General features: G+C 38.8%; 1 protein-coding gene across 3 annotated transcripts; it reads right to left on the bottom strand.

Annotated features, from left to right (window-relative positions):
* Positions 1 to 568: 568 nt before the first annotated feature.
* soat2 (sterol O-acyltransferase 2) lies at positions 569 to 17,542 on the bottom strand. Of its 3 annotated transcripts, XM_088338830.1 has the most exons (16): positions 17,440 to 17,542; positions 16,099 to 16,223; positions 14,899 to 14,957; positions 14,701 to 14,822; positions 14,583 to 14,636; positions 13,870 to 13,977; positions 10,095 to 10,377; positions 9,807 to 9,882; positions 8,681 to 8,765; positions 7,273 to 7,318; positions 7,078 to 7,207; positions 4,931 to 5,028; positions 3,713 to 3,811; positions 3,050 to 3,185; positions 1,827 to 1,972; positions 569 to 1,389 (listed from the first exon to the last, which is right to left on the bottom strand). In XM_088338830.1, the coding sequence occupies exons 2-16, from the start codon at positions 16,184 to 16,186 to the stop codon at positions 1,333 to 1,335; spliced, it is 1,587 nt and encodes a 528-aa protein (XP_088194956.1). In that variant the 5' UTR covers positions 16,187 to 16,223; positions 17,440 to 17,542; the 3' UTR covers positions 569 to 1,332. The 3 variants fall into 3 exon arrangements, with proteins under 3 accessions (XP_088194956.1, XP_088194955.1, XP_088194957.1); XM_088338829.1 differs by having other exon boundaries at positions 569 to 1,972; XM_088338831.1 differs by lacking the exons at positions 14,899 to 14,957; positions 16,099 to 16,223; positions 17,440 to 17,542 and having other exon boundaries at positions 569 to 1,972; positions 14,579 to 14,636; positions 14,701 to 14,785.
* Between the last annotated feature and the right edge of the window lie 592 nt (positions 17,543 to 18,134).

Raw genomic sequence — 18,134 nt, 5'->3', positions numbered from 1 at the left:
ATTCTGATATGTTTTGTACAAGCAAATGAGAAAGAAGGGGCGGGGCAAACGCGGGCTGACGGGAAGTGGAGTAAAGGTGAGACGTGTTTGTGGACGCGGCCGACAATAGTGGATATATATTTTTCCCACCCTTACCTTTGGAAATATACACTTTTTTTCCTTGGATTACTTTCAACGGGCACCTGGACTCTGCAGGTCTGCATTAAATGTCAAGTACTGGTATCATTTTCCGTTCATTTTGGCGGCTGTGTTCTTTAGACTGTATCGGGTAAGGGTTAGTTTCGTGTTTTTGTTGCGTTTTTTTTTTTAATGTGGGCGCTTGCGGCTAATATACAGGTGCGGCTTGTGTATGTACAAAATCGGTTTTCCTCCCGAAATGTAGTGGGTGCAGTGGGTGCGGCTTATAATCAGGTGCGCTCTATAGTCCGGAATTTACGGTATTTATCTTTTTCCCCCTGTTCTTTTAAGTCTTTTATAACCTATTTAGCCTGGAGTGCCCTGTCTAATCTCACTGTGAACAATGTTCACTAAGTTGTTATTAATAACAATAAAGACAGTAAACAAAACGTCATGATTTTTTGTGTGATTTTATTTTATTAATCGTTCACAAAGAACAACTTTCTCTGACGAGAGAATAGATGAGTTGGAGTTGGACCTATATACAGTACACGACATTACCCTTGTCAAATATTTCATTGATGTTTTAGAATCTCAAAAACGGCAGCATTACACATATTCATCAAAATTCTGAAGGCAATTTGACAAGCACTAGTAATTGGATTAGCAATAAAACTCATGGGTTGACAGCAAACATTTACTTTATGAATGATTCCGAATTGCAATTATACATTTAACAGTTTAAGACAATCAGAAATTAGCCTACATGTAAAATTGTAACACAGGATACTTAAAATAATGCAACACATCAAGAATGTCCCTGAAAACGCAATCAAACCCATTGTTTTTTCACATGATTGACGGTAGAGATGCCAAACGCATCTACAAGGATCATTTTAGCCTTGTTGTTAGCCTGTTACGGAACAGGTTACCTGTAGACTAGAGGATAAATCTCCATAAGAACAGCCAAGCTTAAATTTAACATGCTTTTATGCAACCAACTTCAGGCTAAAATCTACTAAGATAATAAACATATCCTGGCTATACCCGTTATCTTGGTTTTGTGCAATACCCCCCCTGGACATATATGTACAAAATATACACGGCAATCAACCACATTGCATCATTTCCCAGCTTTGCATTTTCACTGTGCAATCGTAACCAGCCTCATGTGCGATTCCTTTTTGGGCCTGATGGCTCACTGTCCTCCATCCTTTATCCTTGGTAGCCACAGGACCATGAGCGAGGTGTCACCAGCTCCCAAAAGCTGTTCTGTAATCAAACACAAAACAATACTCTTTCAAGTAAGAATCCCGCTTTGGAGTCTCATTATCACGTAATTTTGTTAAGCTCATTGTAGGAGCAGAATGTTGTTAAACGGCGCTGCTGGACTCCTCGCCCATAAATTAGGAGTCGGCTGTACTTAAAGGAGTTTAAGTGCGCCATCTGTCTAGTAAATCCTCCGCTTCATCAAAATGCTGGAGGCTTTCCAAGGTTAAACACTGGACATGCCTTTGTATTCCAGAGACGATCGTCTGCAATATAGGCGCTATCAAGGTATCATGAGATTTATTAGTGGACTAACAATCATGAATACAAGTGTTCATCGGAGCACAAGAGACATGAACTTCACAGGTCATTCTTGTTTTTTGGGTGCATTGTATGACATTTTTGTTGACTTTACAGTTTAAAAAATCCACAATACGTACCCCGGTGCGAGGACAGCGTATTTGCGCGTACCACTCTTGACAATAGAGGCAAACCTGGACGCCCTGACCGAGGAAGAGGCACGCCCACATGATGATGTTGAAGACTGGGCTCTGCCGCTTGTCGTTCATGGTGAAGTTGAAGACCACTGGAAAGTTGACAAGGAAGTGAACATGACAAGCAATGTCAGTAAAAAACGAAATAGCTAAAGCTTCAAATGGGCATTTATTACATTGACATTGGCTCTTTATAGTTGGGCTGTTCACTATTGTTGTCAAAACATACAGTGGAACCTCGGTTTTCGAACGCCTCTCAGTTCGAACAAATCGGAGTCTGACCAAAATTTTGAGAAATTCTTGCTTCGCTGTTCGGTCAAAAAATTGGAGTTCGAACGCCGGTGATGCGTGAGTGCGTACGCTAGGGTGCGATGCTGGCGTACGGGTGTTTTAGCCCCAATTATGCCTCCGAAGAAAGTCAGTGCAAGCAGCAAAGTTGCCACAGGTTAAAATAAGAGTAGTGCGTACAACTGTTGCATTTAAGAAAGAAATAATAGCAAAATATGAAGTAGGTGTGCGAGTGTCTGATCTTGCTAGGGAATACAGCATGGCTAAAGTGCAATAAGCAAGCAACGGCCGTCCACCTGCGCCTTCTGCTGACCACCACAAAGGTAAGAAATCCTATCCATAATTATTTTCTTTATCCTTTTTTTTATTTTTACACGTTCATGTTAGCATTATCTTTCGTACGGAAGATTACGATAACGCGAACGTACGATTAGCCTGGGTTAGCATTATGTTTACGTTGAACATTCAGGTAAACATTCAGGGTGTTGGAAAGGAGCCCAACATTGAGGGTGTTGGAACGGTGCCCCCTTTCAAATGAACCGCTCACCACTTATTGTGGAGACCCGGGTGCTAAATGACTTGTAAACGACCTGATTTTTTAAATTTTTACACGTTCATGTTAGCGTAATCTTTCGTACGGAAGATTACGATAACGCGAACGTACGATTAGCCTAGGTTAGCATTATGTTTACGTTGAACATTCAGGTAAACATTCAGGGTGTTGGAACGGATTAAAACGATTTACATTATTTTTAATGGGAAAAATGATTTCAGTGATCGAACAAATCGGTTTTCAAACAGGGTTCTGGAATGGATTATGGTCGAGAACCAAGGTTCCACTGTATTTGAAAGGGATGCTCTAAAACTAATCCGTGGGTTACCTCCAAAGATGGCGAAGAGGCAAAACATGACAGGGTAGAAGAAGCCAAAGCCCATGGCCAAAGCGTATTCGTGAACTACGGCCGATACGATGAAGACGGACAGCATGGCGGCTGTGCGGAACTTCCTCTTTGAAAGCTGCGGGCATCACGGATGGGAAAGTAGATAGATAGATAGATAGATAGATAGATAGATAGATAGATAGATAGATAGATAGATAGATAGATAGATAGATAGATAGATAGATAGATAGATAGATAGATAGATACTTTATTCATCCCCGAAGGGAAATTCACTTTTCCAGCAGCATCCCTGAGCTGAGAACAATCAATTGAAAATAACACGGGAGCTGCTGGAGTGGCTGCCATTCGTGACGGCGCCGGAGAAACGATTCAATTTGAATCATGTACAAACAAACAATTGAATCATGTACAAGAAACGATTCAATTTGAATCATGTACAAACAAACAAACAAGTAAAAAAAACAACACAATATCTTCCATGACCAACTAAAACAGTCCAGCTCAGAGGTTAGCACAGCCAAGGAGTAAGCAGATACATTTCAATAATGTTGACAATAGCATTGAATAATGTTTTTCGATTTGATGAAAGATAAGGTTAGTGTTTTGTCATGACTAGTTGTGTTTTTTGGTGCTTTGCCTGACCCAGAGAAAGTCTCTATAGCCGTAGTAATAGAGCCAGTCGTGGACCACCACGTTCCATGTGCGGTAGTAATTGGCGAAAGACGTCGAGTTCCACCAGTCCTGAGGAACAAGACGAAGCAGATCACAAATAAATACCGTAAATTCCGGACTATAAGCCGCTACTTTTTTCCCTAACTTTCAACCCTGCGGCTTATTCAGTGATGCAGCCAATTTATGTAATTTTTCTAACGCCCGCTAGTGGCGCTCGAGTGTTGCTACCATTAACTGCCCTGTCAAGGCTAAATTATTATTATTAAAGCTTTGAAAACTCTCTCGGTGTACCGTCTTTCTTTGTAAATATGTGTAACCCATGTATAATATGTATTTGCAACTGTATGTTTTTGTAATGTATTTATTTGTATTTATTTTAGACACTTATTCTGATATGTTTTGAACGGATGAACAAAAAACGAGGGGCGGAACAAACGCGGGGTGCCGAGTTTAAGTGGGGACCGCTAAAGGTGAGGGACAGACAAGGAAAGAAGAGGGGGTAAAAAGTTGGTAAAAGAAAAAGGAGTCTCGTGTGATAATGTGTTCATCTGACATATTTTTCCCACCCTTACCTTTGGAAATATAGACTTTTTTTCCTTGGATTACTTTCAACGGGACCTGGACTCTGCAGGTCTGCATCAAACCTTAAGTACCGGTATCATTTTCCGTTCATTTTACCGTGATTTTTGGACTGTGGACTTTAATAAAAGACGTTTATTTTCAATCGCGGGTTTGGGTTAATTGTATGTTTGTGTTACATGTTTAAATGTAGGCGCATGCGGCTTATATACATGTGCGGCTTGTGTATGTACAAAATCGGTTTTCCTCTTAAAATGTGGTGGGTGCGGCTCATAATCAGGTGCGCTCTGTAGCCTGGAATTTACGGTAAATAGATCCAATTCTTCAGAACCAAAACAAGCGTTTGACATGAACATTTGTTTAACATCGATGATGATGTTTTTAGAGAGTGGCGTTTGGAATCCAGCCAAGAGACTCATTGATCTTTTGGCATCGATCCAAAAGATGGGAGGAAACGTGTTGGGCTGGTCGCTCAACCCATGGGATCAATAGAATGGGATGAAAATGGATGTTACAAGGTCACCACTTGTTTAGCTGATGAATTTTCCAAACAATGGCTTCATGTGACCTTTGGTGTTCTTTTTTTTTTTAAATGATGGTTTTACTGACCTTGTAGAACATCCGGTCAGCAAATAGTAGCAACTCCCCAAATAGGTTGAGCCAGCAGTGTAGAAAGGCGAAGAAGCACAACAGCAGGAGCATGATACCTGCAAGGCATTTAGGAAAGTTTTAGGTGTTAGGTGTTTGCCCTAACCATCATTCATTCATTCATTTTCTGAACTGATTATCTTCACTAGGGTCACAGGGGTGCTAGTGACATCAGGCAGTTGACGGGTTGCCCGCCAATCACGGGGCTCACAGAGACAGACAGCCATTCACTCAAATATTCAATCCTAAGGACAATTTGAGGTTATTAATCAACCTGCCATGCTTGTTTTTTTAATGGGAAGGAAACCAGAGTGCCCAGAGAAAATTCACACATGCACAGGGAGGGAATGTAAACTCCATACAGCAAGGCCAGTAGTTGGAATCGAACCCAATACCTTTAAACTGTAGGGCAGACCTAGTCTACATCGTGCCGTCCCACTCACTATGACATACTATAATTTAAAATCTGGCGTTGTCAGAACCTTGATTAACATCCTGTTTGTTGTTTAAATTGTTAATGATTTTTTTGTGCGGGTGTGTTTTCTCCTCTCCCAGAATTAATCTATTCAGTAATCCCTCGTTTTTTGCGTGGTTGCGTTCCAAAAAGGACCGACGATAGGCAAAATCTTCGAAGTAATGTTATGTTTAAACTTTAGCAGGGACTCAAAAAAAGGAGAGAAAACATTGATGGATTTTGTACTTACAAGGAGGGCAGGGTTTAGAAGCCTTCAGATAAGGGATTCCAATCCGTTCTAGAGGCCCTCTCCTGAGGTCTTTATTTTTATTACATTCTTAAGCTACGAAACCAGATCCGCCATAATGGGTGTGGAAAGCAACAAACATGATTGGCCGATAGCGACAATGATGTAATAGAACGATGGACAACAGTGCACAAAAATAGTCCAAATAACGAACTGGCACCCTGTGAAATCTCCACGGCAGGTGGCCAAGACTAAAAACAGATCAAACTTATCAGGTAAAACCTTTATTATTCCACAAATAACATACAGCCCTGTTCAGACGCGGGTCACCTTGGCCTATCAGCTTGCTTAGAATTGGTGCAGACCAGAAAATCGGACTGTTTCATTAAAACAAAGCATAGCAAGGACCTGTGGCGTGTGTTGATGCCATGTGATTTCTGCCCAGAGCTCATGAAGTCAAAGTGAAGAATTTCAAAGAAGTGTGGGTAAAAAAGGCAGGTAAATAGTTATATTATTAAAATTTGTCACCGAATATGTTGCCACGATCGCATACGTTTTCAGCTGTATTAGTTTTTTTATTTAATCAGTAAATCATTACTTTGATAATCACATTATTTATTTAGTTATTATAAATGCACCTTATGCTTATCCACATAAGTGAATGAAGTTTATACTTTCTGTATTCACTCGGTTTTCATATCAATACTTTCCCAGCAGTGGTTTTCTGATGAGTTAGGCCTTATCGTACAAACATAGTAAAGCTGCCTCCAGTTTGAACTAATGGTTTTTGTGAACATGTGACCTCCTAACTTTGTCAGGAAAACCCCATTCTAATAAGTTTAATGTTCTATTTTGTCAAATCCATGCCTTTTTCCTACAAAAGAGAAGAGAGACATTTCTCCGATACATTTTCTGAGGGAGTCCTTCTTCTTGCCTGCTCTCTTCAGCTTATTATTTTTTCGTCCAAATACTTGGCCCGAATCCCAGAAGTTGAACACACGGCGGGACATGGAATGTCTATGCAAACAGAAAGTCTAGGCCACCAGAAGGCAGAACATAATGCACGATGAAAATCAACAAACTAGAGAAACTACAAAAAGTAGACCACGATACAAATATAGCAATTGATTACTATAGGTAGGAAAATGTTCACTATACAATGTTAACCGCCAGGCTCCTGCGCTAGCTCATTGACGTAATCCAACAAACATTTATGAGAAGAAAAAAGTAGAAGCTTTCAGTGTGTCGTTGACCTCATCGAATTGCATAACTGCAAAGTTAAACATTCACTGACTCACATTGATAAGAGACGATGGAGAAATTGTTTCTGTTTGGGTTCTGGAGTCAAGTACAAGTGTGTGTGTGTATACTCATTGCTGATTAAGAAAATTACAAGAAAAATGAAACCTGGTAGTATAGAGTGGAAGACAGCGAGGACCATGGCTCGCTTGCTGAAGGGCCTTTCGCTCTCCGACGTGAAGACGGGTATGCAAAGGCGCACCAGGATGAAATAGCCATAAAACAGGCAGGCGAAGATCTGCAGAATGTGGGAAGGCCATCAGACTTTCGTGGAAAGAGAAAAAACAAACCGACGCAGCTCACCATGGTCACAGTGACAACCACGTAATTCCATCTTATATGCGTGTTTCTGGAAAAGAAATATGCATTCATTACCCAATCAAGTAAAACCTAATCAGTTGAAATCGAGAAATGATAGGATGGAGCCAGAACCCTGTTGCCGATAGCAAAAATCTGCAAGAAAGTATTACTCATTCCTTTTCACATTTACTTGCTAATAACAATGTCTCTGAAGCACTACCTTTACTTAAGTTTAACCGGTCTAAAAGCTACTTCCCTGCAGTGACATTGAGTCAGGTTAGCAAGTGCCTCACGAATCATCATGGAAATATGAAACTAAAAAGACATTAAACGATTAAATTAAATCAGTGTTAAAGTGTACGGAATTTTGACCTTTTTTTTACTTGCGGTCACCAGCTCCTGGTTTGTGTCATCTTTGCAACCCCTTTCAGAGTCCTTATGAGGTGCATGCAAGTACAAAGATTTTCTTAACATTTATGTTTGGACTTTACTTGAAACAGGCCTTTACTTACTTACCCCATTGTCATGCCCCACTAACAAAAAACAGGGGGGGGGGGGGGGGGGGGCGAGAATGACAGAACTGTCCACCACTCCCATGCCCCTCATTCCTCCTACCTAATTTTATTTCCGTCTCAGACAGCTTTGCCAAAAAAAGGGATAAAAGCAGATAGTCGTGGTGAAAAATAAAGCATAAAGACTCCATGAACTCATTTGGACATTGTTAACTCATCCTAAATAGTTGAAATATTCCAACTTTCAACTTTTTAGACCCTTTATTTAAATTCACAATGTTCCGACTTTTAAATATATGCATTGATGCTTTTGTTCAAAAAAAGCAGTATAATGTATTACTGTGTTGAGCATCTGCAGATGCAGACTGAGGAACGCAATTCTCTTGCCTCGTGGCAGAGGGCGATAGCGAGACAAAGGAATTGGATTTGGAGCACACTTCATTCCCAAACAATAGAACTAGTGATAGGATTAGTCAATTAACAACAATTCAAGCCATTCAGTATTATTTTTTTCTTGTTGCATTGCCTTTTTTTACCCTATAGTAACGGATAATCTATCTCTGATGCTTTCTTTCAAAAAGAACATCGCATGGACTTCATTTAGTTATGATGAGACAATAAAAGATTGATTTTTTTCTATCCTCCAGTTTTCTATTAATTAATAAGATGTAGGTTCATTTATTGGTAAATCTGACTGTGCCTCGCCAGAAACGAACCTCACTGCACGTCACTGCTTCTCTGACACCAAAATGGTTTTATATTTAAGTGGGCTTTAGTGCCATCTTGGGGCAATTAGAAAATTACAACTAGAATAATGAATCAGTCAGTCACCCAGAAAAAGATGCTCACACAATTTCTAAACATTGGGAATGTTTTGAAAGAATCTGCAGTTGTCTTACCTGGGATAGGATTCCCTGTAAATGAGAGTAGGACAGAAGAGGAAGTAGAGGTAACTGGAAAATGTTGGGAAGTGGACTTTCTCTCCTGAAAAGTAGTAGAACTAACCATCAAAAATTGCTTTTTACGCTGATAGAATTTGTTGCCAAGGATTTCTTTTCACATCCCTTTTTTTCCAGGGAGGGGTTTATTAGGGTTGGATGATTTGGGGAAGTTGGGGAGGATGCTAACAAATGGAAGCAGTGAATCAATTTAGATATGACTTTAACTGTAAGGTCAGACCATTCATTCCCTCACTAGTTTCAAACAAATATGGTATATGTAGTCAATAGTTAGCACTTGTGTGACAATGTAAATCTGGTGGCATCCGTACAATATGAAACCAGGGTAATCCCCTAACACTATTTTTTCCTGGTTTGCTGGATTTTGTAAAACATTTCCAGGTTCTATTATCTTTCCTCACTTAAGATGTTCTTTTCCTTTCCCTCATGAAAGTACAATCCATTCATGTTTTGGATTCTGTGCAGACGTAATGATGTATCTATTTTGTACATTTTGAAAAATAAGTCAAAAGGCAAATATTAAGTACAGTATTTCCTGTCCGGATTATTCCCAAGTGCTCAATAAATAAATAACCCAAAACTAGACTTTTTTAATTGCAGGACAATTTGGTTTGTTTTGATAGTGATTCTGTGGCATGTCAACTACAGTGTGATTATTTTTGTTTGTCTTTGTTTTTAATTACCAAAAAGAAATAAAATAAAATACGAGCCCTATCTCATTTTTCTTACATTAAATACATCCTTTATTAAAAAAAAAAAAAAAAAAAACATCAAGACCCTACCCACAAAAGGAGAGGAAAATTACATTTCAGTCCTGCAATTACCCCGCTTGTTACATCGATTCATTTTCCCAAGCATATTTTTTGAAAATAAGCATGGTATACTATATTTAATTTATATAAAATAATAAGGGACATTTTAAGGACATCATATAAATCATTCCATAAATAAATACCTTTTTGGATGGCACAATAGCATTTCAATGTTGTCCAAGGAAATAGGACTTTGAACTTATGGATTCCTCCTAGATTTATCATATAGTGCTGTTAATTGTAACCAACAATACCTTGTTTTGGTGTATTCTTAATAACGGCAGGAGCCGATTCCCTCATGAACGAGTAGCTTTTCATCAGGAATCGAATCTAAAAAAGGAAACATGTCTCACCTTATTTTCTGAAATCCATTTCTAGCCTTTGATTCTTAACTTTTAAAGGAAGTGCAACACAGATGTGAGCATTATCTGGATTATCTGTTATGTCAGGCTGACTCGCCAGCAATGCAGTCAGGTGCAATAAAATGACCTAGTAAACATATCTCTGAATCACTCCTGCCAATGCAATATTTACACACTGACCTGCTCGAGTATAACGATGAATCGTGATGCCGGCGGCAGCTGGTGCTGCACCACCACATAAACGGGCAAAAGTCCCAGAACTGAGGCCTGTAGGGCGGCCAAGACCAGAGCTGTGCCAACAGACAGCCCTAGTTTGGGGGTGCAACGGTGATACAGAGAAGCCCAAAGGCGCAGTCCATGATAGGGGATGAGCAGGGAGTAGACAAACATAAGGGCCCACACCCTGGCCACCATTCCCAGTTTGCCAAAAGCATAGAAGAGCAGGTCGAACTCCAGGACCAGCCTGCCAAATGGCAACAAAAAGTCATCAAAATCACAGAGAAATGTTAGTTTGTTATATAAACTGATTTGAAACTTCTTGCATATTTACTTTTTAAAATATATTTTTATTCTTTCATTTTGGAAATGATACACTGTTTTGAAGAAACAACAAGATGATGAGATACTTTAAATGAAAACAGCTTATCTTGTTCCTGTACCCTTAAAAAGTTGCACACTTAACACAAATGAAATATTATAAAACACTCAAATCCAATAGAGACATAGACTCAGGATAACTTTCCTACTGTTTTTGGGGTGAAAAAAACGTATCTCATACAGCAGGGATGAGTAGCGAGACACATTGGTTTGAAAACATTTGCACAGGGGCCAAAGTGGACAAAAGAGCTAAAAGTCTTAAATCCGATACCTCGGCAATACATGAGGAAAATAGATAGCATAAGCCAATGCATTTTTTCTGCATTTACCTCCAAAGTTATATCTTACTGTGTATTTTTTTATAAAGGGATCATTTCACCCATTTGAATATGAAACACAGAATATACAAATAAAAACTTTAATTAAGAGATAATAGATATCTAATTTTCATGCACTAATTTTGATCATTCACATTGAAAAAGTAAATGCATGTTTCTATGGCATAAAATATAAGATCTTAAAGAATACAGTTTATTTTTAAAAAGCATATACAGAAAAATGAATCCAGCCATTTAAATGTTGGCCATGAGCGCAATGAAAATATATAGTTTTTACGGGGGTACACAAAGGGACATAAGCTAAGAAATCCAGGTGAATACAAACGTATTGCCTCAAACATGGACTTCTTTTTTAAATAGAATAAAATCAGGATGAGTGTTTCCCCAAATTTCACTGATCAAAAGTAGTCAGCATGTACAGCAACAGAGGGTGGTTTGGAGTTGTGCGTCTCTTTGGCGACATCCAAAGGACAGGTTTAAAACTGCAGGTCATTGTTGGATGTGAAGGGGCTCCTTTCTTTCGTATCCTTCTCTCAGCATATTCTCATGGGCCTTATTAAATCTGTGGCGGGTCTGATATGGCCCACGGGCCCAAATGAACATGATTTGACTTGAGTTGACTAGTTTGGCGAACTGTGTTACACAGGCTAAATTTGAGATTTTTGGAGTTGGGTTTCCCATATATATGTACTTAGCTAATCAAAGCTTAACTAAAGCAAGCTTAGCTACTCAACACAGTAAACGAACAAACAAACAAGATAAAATAAACTCAATCTTAGGAAGAACCTATCTTACTCCAAGTTGGGCCAAATCAGGTTCTCCACAAAAAAATAGATAAAAACATTATCCTGTTTTATGAATATATATATGTTTTATTCCCTACACAAAATAAGATCTAAAGATAAAAAAGCATAAAGAATTCAATGGAAATCCACCAATCAGTAATAAATTAATCCATAATATGCTAGGGCTGTGCTTAAAGGGACAGTGTGTATTATTCAGGGCTTTCTAGTGTTTAAAAATGTCACTAATTAAAACAAAAAAAAAGATAAAGACTATTGATTTAAATAGTTCGCAAAAAAAACTTGGTCATAAAGATGTGCATTTTTTAAAATACTGGTAGGTTAAGAAATTGGCATCTATTTTACCTAATATGAGTCTTGACCATAGGGAGGTGACAAAATTATCTACTTCTTGCTGCTAATGGTAAAAAAACAAAACACAAAATAAACTAAAAACAAATCTTCTTAAATGGTCACTTTGAGTCTTTGTAGTTTTCATTCTTACTTGTGATTTTTAAAACTTATTTCAGGTTGCATAATAGAATACTACAACATGTAGTGGTCAAATAATGCACACTGTCCCTTGAACTTTTTCATCAGCACGGGGAGAACATACAAACTCCGCACAGGAAGTCTGGAGCTGGATTTGAACCCACGACAGGTTCCCATGACATGAACTGTGCCGCACAAGCGCTAACCACTGCGCCACCGTGCTGCCCATTGTTAGAATATGATATCATGAAATTGTGAATGTGAAAAAAAACCTGTCCAACCTTTCAATATGAAAATATAATACCTGCTGCTAGAAGGGACTGCACAATACACAAAGAGGTAAGTATTAGTTTCAGGAGCGAGCAGCAGCAAGTCAACTGCAGGAGAGAGAGTGGGAAAGGTGAGAGGAGAGAGAGTGGGAAAGGTGAGATGGCACAACATTCATTTGGACAGGTAACTTAAAATTAGTTTTACCTGGTTATATCAGTATTATTTTCCCCCCATTTTATTAACACTCCACTTATTGAAACATGAATATTTTGTTTGTTTGTTTGTACATGATTCAAATTGAATCTTTTCTTCCGGCGCCGTCACGAATGGCAGCCACTCCAGCAGCTCCCGTGTTATTTTCGATTGTTCTCGATTGTTCTCAGCTCAGGGATGCTGCTGGAAATGTGAATTTCCCTTCGGGGATGAACAAAGTATCTATCTATCTATCTATCTATCTATCTATCTATCTATCAAGGCAGGGGCCTCAAACTATTATCCAGAGGGCCGCAAATGCCCCCTGGGCCGCGAGTTTGGGATCAATGCTCTAGACAATAAAACTGCAAACAAGATACAAAAAAAAATTGTTCTTATACATTAAAGGTACAGTGTGTTTTATTTAGCAACTCCTAGCGGTAAAGGAGTCATTAAAATAAGATTAGTTAAAATAATATTTAAAAATAAAAGAATTAACATAAAACATGCATTTTTGAAAAATACTCATAGATTGATAAGTTATTAGCATTTATTTTACTTAATATGAGCATCAACTAGAGGGAGCTGACATAATCGCCCAACATCTTGCTGCTACGGTTGCCCAAAAACCTCCAAAAGCCTGGGAAAATATTGAGAAATAAAATGGTGTTTTAGGTTTGTAGTCTTCCTTGTGCTTTTAAGCACTCACTTTCAATTGCATGGTACCATAGAGCGCTGTCTAAGGGTCAAATAATACACACTCTCCCTCTAAACGCCAATGGTCTATTAAAGATCATAAAAGCTAAGTCAAAAAAACTTCAAAATGTCAGCTCTAGGTAAAGATAAACCACTTTTAAACCAAAATATACATTGCTGGTTAGCTAACTAAACTAAAAATATGTAGACATAACTTCCCTTTTGCTAAACTTCATTAAATAAACAGCATATATAATTTTCAACTGAAAGAAATTAAGCTCAGAGGGTGTAAAATTCATAAATTTATGTCTGGCATCGGTAAAATACTTAAGAAACCAGTAAGACTAAAATATTGTTAAAATGCTCTCATTCCCAGCTGCATGGCTGGAGGACAAGCTTTTAATCCATCAAGGTCATCTCTCATCCCTCCCCCCAAGTTTTCTCAATCAATGATTTGACGGTGATTGTACCGAAAAGTCTGCGGGAGAGCGAAACAGAATCACCATTGTGGATAGCAATAGGTAATTTAAAAAAAAAAAAAAAGATAATTTGAGGGAAATATTCATGCGTCGTGTTAGTTTTGCGTACCTGCCCTGGTCGATGTAGTCCACAGTGAGCGTGCTTACACAAAAGATGAGCAGCACAGCTACAAACATGTGATAGATGGTCCTTATGTGGCTGATTTCAAACAGCTCGCTAGTTAGTGGGAGAAAGAGTCATTATAGTGATTTCTACTTACAAAAGGCTGTCAGAAAATGACATTTTACATATTTCAGTTTAGAGCAAAACACGGTATTAATGAATACCAAATCAAAGAGGCTCTTTCAAAGGGAACATGTGTGACCTCAAGGAGTTTTTTTTTTATTATCCAAGAAAAAAGTGCAATTGCATCCCCATTATCTAGGGGGCCATAACATTCTCATTGGCAGAGTGTGCGCTTGTGAAGTAGTTATTTTGATATTGAGCATTAGCGTTTTGCACCGAGTTTAAAGTGTGGACACTAAGTGTAGTATGTCAAGTACATTTGAGGGATTGACAAATAAAATTGAAATTGACGTTGAGAGAGAGCGAGAGAGACAGAGAGATAGAGACAGACAGACAGACAGAAAGACAAGTTGATTATCCTGCCAACAGCAAATGGCAGATTGATCTATCCCAAAAAGTGAAAAACAGGTGGATTTTCCTTTTCAATGATTTTCCACAAACACAATCGCAAACACAAGAGCTGTTATTAGGATTCCATAGAATATGAGGTCAATTTTAGTATAATTTCTCCTTTAGTAAAAAAAAAAGAGACTTACTCTAACAGTGATGAGCGGTCCATGAAAACCTTTCCGTTGTCCATCTTGTGACATCTAAAATGGGAAAAAAAAATTTGGGGGAACTAACCTGCACAACTCACCTATCTGCAGTAATTACCTGGACAAACCACCTTTACTGGGCTTCCCATTGACTAAAGTCTGGACTGGCTCAGTAAGCGCCTTGTCGAGAATGTCACTCAGCTTATCCTGGACTTGCTGTAAAATCTTCACTTTCGCCCTCTGTAGTTTGCATGTTCATACATTAAAATTCAAAGTTGAGTAAAATGCTGAATGATGACTAATATTTAGTGTTGACCTGCGCGTGTTGGTGCCACTGTGCCTTGTCGTCCATCATTGCATCATCGCCACTGCCAACTATGGGAGAGTTTTGTTTTTAATACATCAGAAAAAACTAATTTCATCAAGATTATTTAATAGGTGATGGAAATATTTTACTTGTGATCTAGTGGTCAAGTGTCTCTGCCTTCACCGCTGCAATCTGGGTTTGATTCCATTTGCAAGATACTTATCGACCGGTTAATCATCGCACTATTATATGCCGTAAGTCAGGGGTGTCAAACATGCGGCCCGGGGGCCAGATCAGGCCCGCTAAGGGATTGAATCCGGCCCGCGAGACAACGCTCAGTGAAGCACAAGAGAAAAACGAGCTGTAGGTTGAAATATGTCCTCTTGATGTTGCCAAAGCCAGGTGCCTCTCACAAAGACGGTGGACTTGTATTTCTCTCTCTCTCTCGCTCTTTTTTTCCCTTCCCTTTTTCTCTCTCTCGCTGTCTCTCTCTTTCACTTTCTGTGTCTCTCTTTGTCTCTTTCTTTGTTTCTCTTTGTCTCTTTCTCTCTCTCTTTGTCTTTTTACCTTATTTTGCTCTCTCTTACATTCTTCCTTCTCTCTCTCTCTTGTCTCTCTTTCTCTCTCTCTTGCTTTCCCATTCTCTCCTTCTCCCATTCTCTCTCTCCTTTTTTCTCTCCTCTCTTTCTATTTCTCTTTGGATATTTTTCTTTCTCTTTCTTTCCCCCTCTCTCATTATTTGTCTTTATCTCTTGTTTCTCACGTTTCACGTTCTCTCTCTCTCTTTTTTCTCTTTTTCTCTCTCTCTCCCTTTCTCTCTTTCTTTGTCCCACCCTCTTTTTCTCTCCTTCGCTTTGTCTTATTTCTTTCTCTCTTTCTTTCTCTCTAATCTACTAGTCCGGCCCCCGAGAGAATGTTTGTTCTATCCTGTGGCCCCCGAGGTAAATTGAGTTTGACACCCCTGCCGTAAGTGTATAGAGCCTATCAGTTATACACGTGTCAGTTTCTCTTACTGTAGTCTCAATTCCATCTGCCTTATAGTCTGGTGCGCCTTATACATGAGAGAAGACTATTTTTGGGTGAGCAAATTATAAGACAGTAAACCTTAAAGTGCGCAAAATACAGTATATCTGCTCGCCTCCAACGATAAAGACAGAACGGTTTTAAATAAACCCATAAGCTTACTAATATATATAAATGAACTTATACCAGGATCCGACAGCTCATCCTCCCGCTCATGGGTCATGATGCTCCTGTGTCTGACACCATTGGCGTAAGTTGGCGATGCAGTTGCCATGACGACCAGCTTCAGGCGGGTTCTCCACCGATGGATTCTGTCAACGTCACCGGTGAAAACTTAAGGTAATTGTGTGCGATCTGGACTGTGATCGGTGCTCTAATATGAAAAGGGTTGTTGAACGGAGGTAACCTCGGCTTGCTTTTTTGTGTAGATAAAAACTGTTATCAGCAGTCACTCGAGTTGAAGCTAAATAGTAAATAAACAGTCGGGCAGATGCGTCCCAGCCTCAAGATAACAGCTGAACTTAAATGAATGGAAGAGCGAGAGAGTTATCAAACATTGAAAACTATTTTTAGAGGGAATTAAGAGAATTTTCTGGATTTAAAAATGTTGTAATTTAAATTCACTAAATATGTGAAAAAAAAACAGAGGGTACTATACGTCCACGATTACTTTTTCCCAGAAATGTTTAATTACTTATTTCAAACAAAGAGCTAGTACTAAATCGAATTGAATTTCAAACGAATGTCACAGTCTTCATTACAAAAACAAAAAAAGGTAGTCCGTATTATTTTACCACTATATCGATTTATGATATAGCGAAACGAAAAACAAGTGCTAAAAAAGCACAAGGGCTAATACAAGCTAGGGGGACTTAAAGTGACCAAAACGCACTATTTTACATTTCATTTTTTGCTAAGACTTTTTGAGGTTTTTGGATACCCGTAGCAGCAAGGTGGCAGACAATTATGTCCGGTCGCTTTTGGTTAGGCTCGTGTTATGCAAATGCATTTAAAAAAACACTCCTGACCTACAAGTATTTAAAGAAAATACACTTTTAAATGAAACCTAATGCATTTTTTAAAAATCAATATTTAATTACAAATTGTGTTTATTTTAAAAGAAAGATTTTTTTTAAATGACAATTTCATCACAGCACATCAAACCTCCTTTTACTGCAAGTGTACAGCAGAAAAACATTTGAGTTTTGTATTTTGCATACCGGCGTCCAATTAGTTTTTGAGTAGGTAAGAGAGCATAATTCATGCAGTACGAAAAGCAGATTACAATTGATAATCTGTTATTGTACAGGCAAGAGCCGACCTCCTCAGCCATTCAGCAAAAATAGTCCCCCAGAAACCTTCAGAATGAGCCAAGTGACATTTTATTGGGCTATACCTAAAATCAATGATGATCTCCTGCTTCAGAAAATGCTTTGATAGTGATGATAGCAAAAGCAGGCACTGATGACACTTTAGTTGTCTCCATCAATAATTCATCATTCCTCCACAATATATAGAGATACTCACAGAGTTGTAATTCAGGGAGTTCCTCAGGGTGGGAGACACCTTCTCACCCGGCGCCTTCTGCAAAGTGCTTTGCTGGAGTGTGTCAGGCAACAGTGGATTAAAAGTGGATTTCTCAGCTACTACTTTGCACTTTGCCCTTTTGGCTCCTGGTGTGGGCTCTGCATCCAGACACTCACAAACACACAACAAATGCACACAAAAACACACACCCTGCTTGTTTTATTCTTCTTACCGAGGCCTGTGTGCAGAGGTCCAAGGAGTCATAGTTTTATTTGTTCAGTTCTCGTTAACTTAATGCATTATGTAACCCATTTGGAGTTAATAGTTTTTATGTAATTTATATTTGATGTGAAGTAGGTTAATAAAACCGGTGGCCAGTGTAAATCCGCCATAGCCACGGTTAGCTTCAGGTCAGAGAATAATATTTGTTTTAATAGCTGCTGTATTGGCCGCTCGCCTGCAGTTAGATTAATGCTCAGTGAAATGTTGTTTTGATTAGAAGGCATCGGTGGGCTTGATCCTCGGCAAATGTTGCTTGTTCTGTCATTGATGTTGCCGTAGAGTAGACAATGTGTGTCCTGTGTTAAACTTCCAGGAAAACAAAGCTGAAGAGAGCAGTTCAGGTGTGGAATTTTATTACAAATAAACCAAATAATAGTAAACAGAATATTCTGAGCTGGTAGTTAGGACACTCA

Source organism: Urocampus carinirostris, chromosome 6 (genome assembly GCF_059441175.1).
Source record: "Urocampus carinirostris isolate Australia breed hairy pipefish chromosome 6, RoL_Ucar_1.0, whole genome shotgun sequence".
NCBI classification, from domain to species: domain Eukaryota; kingdom Metazoa; phylum Chordata; class Actinopteri; order Syngnathiformes; family Syngnathidae; genus Urocampus; species Urocampus carinirostris.
The sequence above is the reverse complement of the archived record's forward strand: the minus strand, read 5'-3'. Positions and strand labels throughout refer to the sequence as shown.

Bases quoted from the DNA above. Each gene is read 5' to 3' on its own strand.
- soat2 (XM_088338829.1), bottom strand. From the start codon at position 16,186: ATGGCAACTGCATCGCCAACTTACGCCAATGGTGTCAGACACAGGAGC. The intron at 14,637-14,700 runs GTAATTACTGCA...TTCCCATTTTAG, and splicing joins AGTAAAGGTGGTTTGTCCAG to ATGTCACAAGATGGACAACG. The intron at 5,029-7,077 runs GTTTCATTTTTC...AATGCCTTGCAG, and splicing joins CTTCCACTCTATACTACCAG to GTATCATGCTCCTGCTGTTG.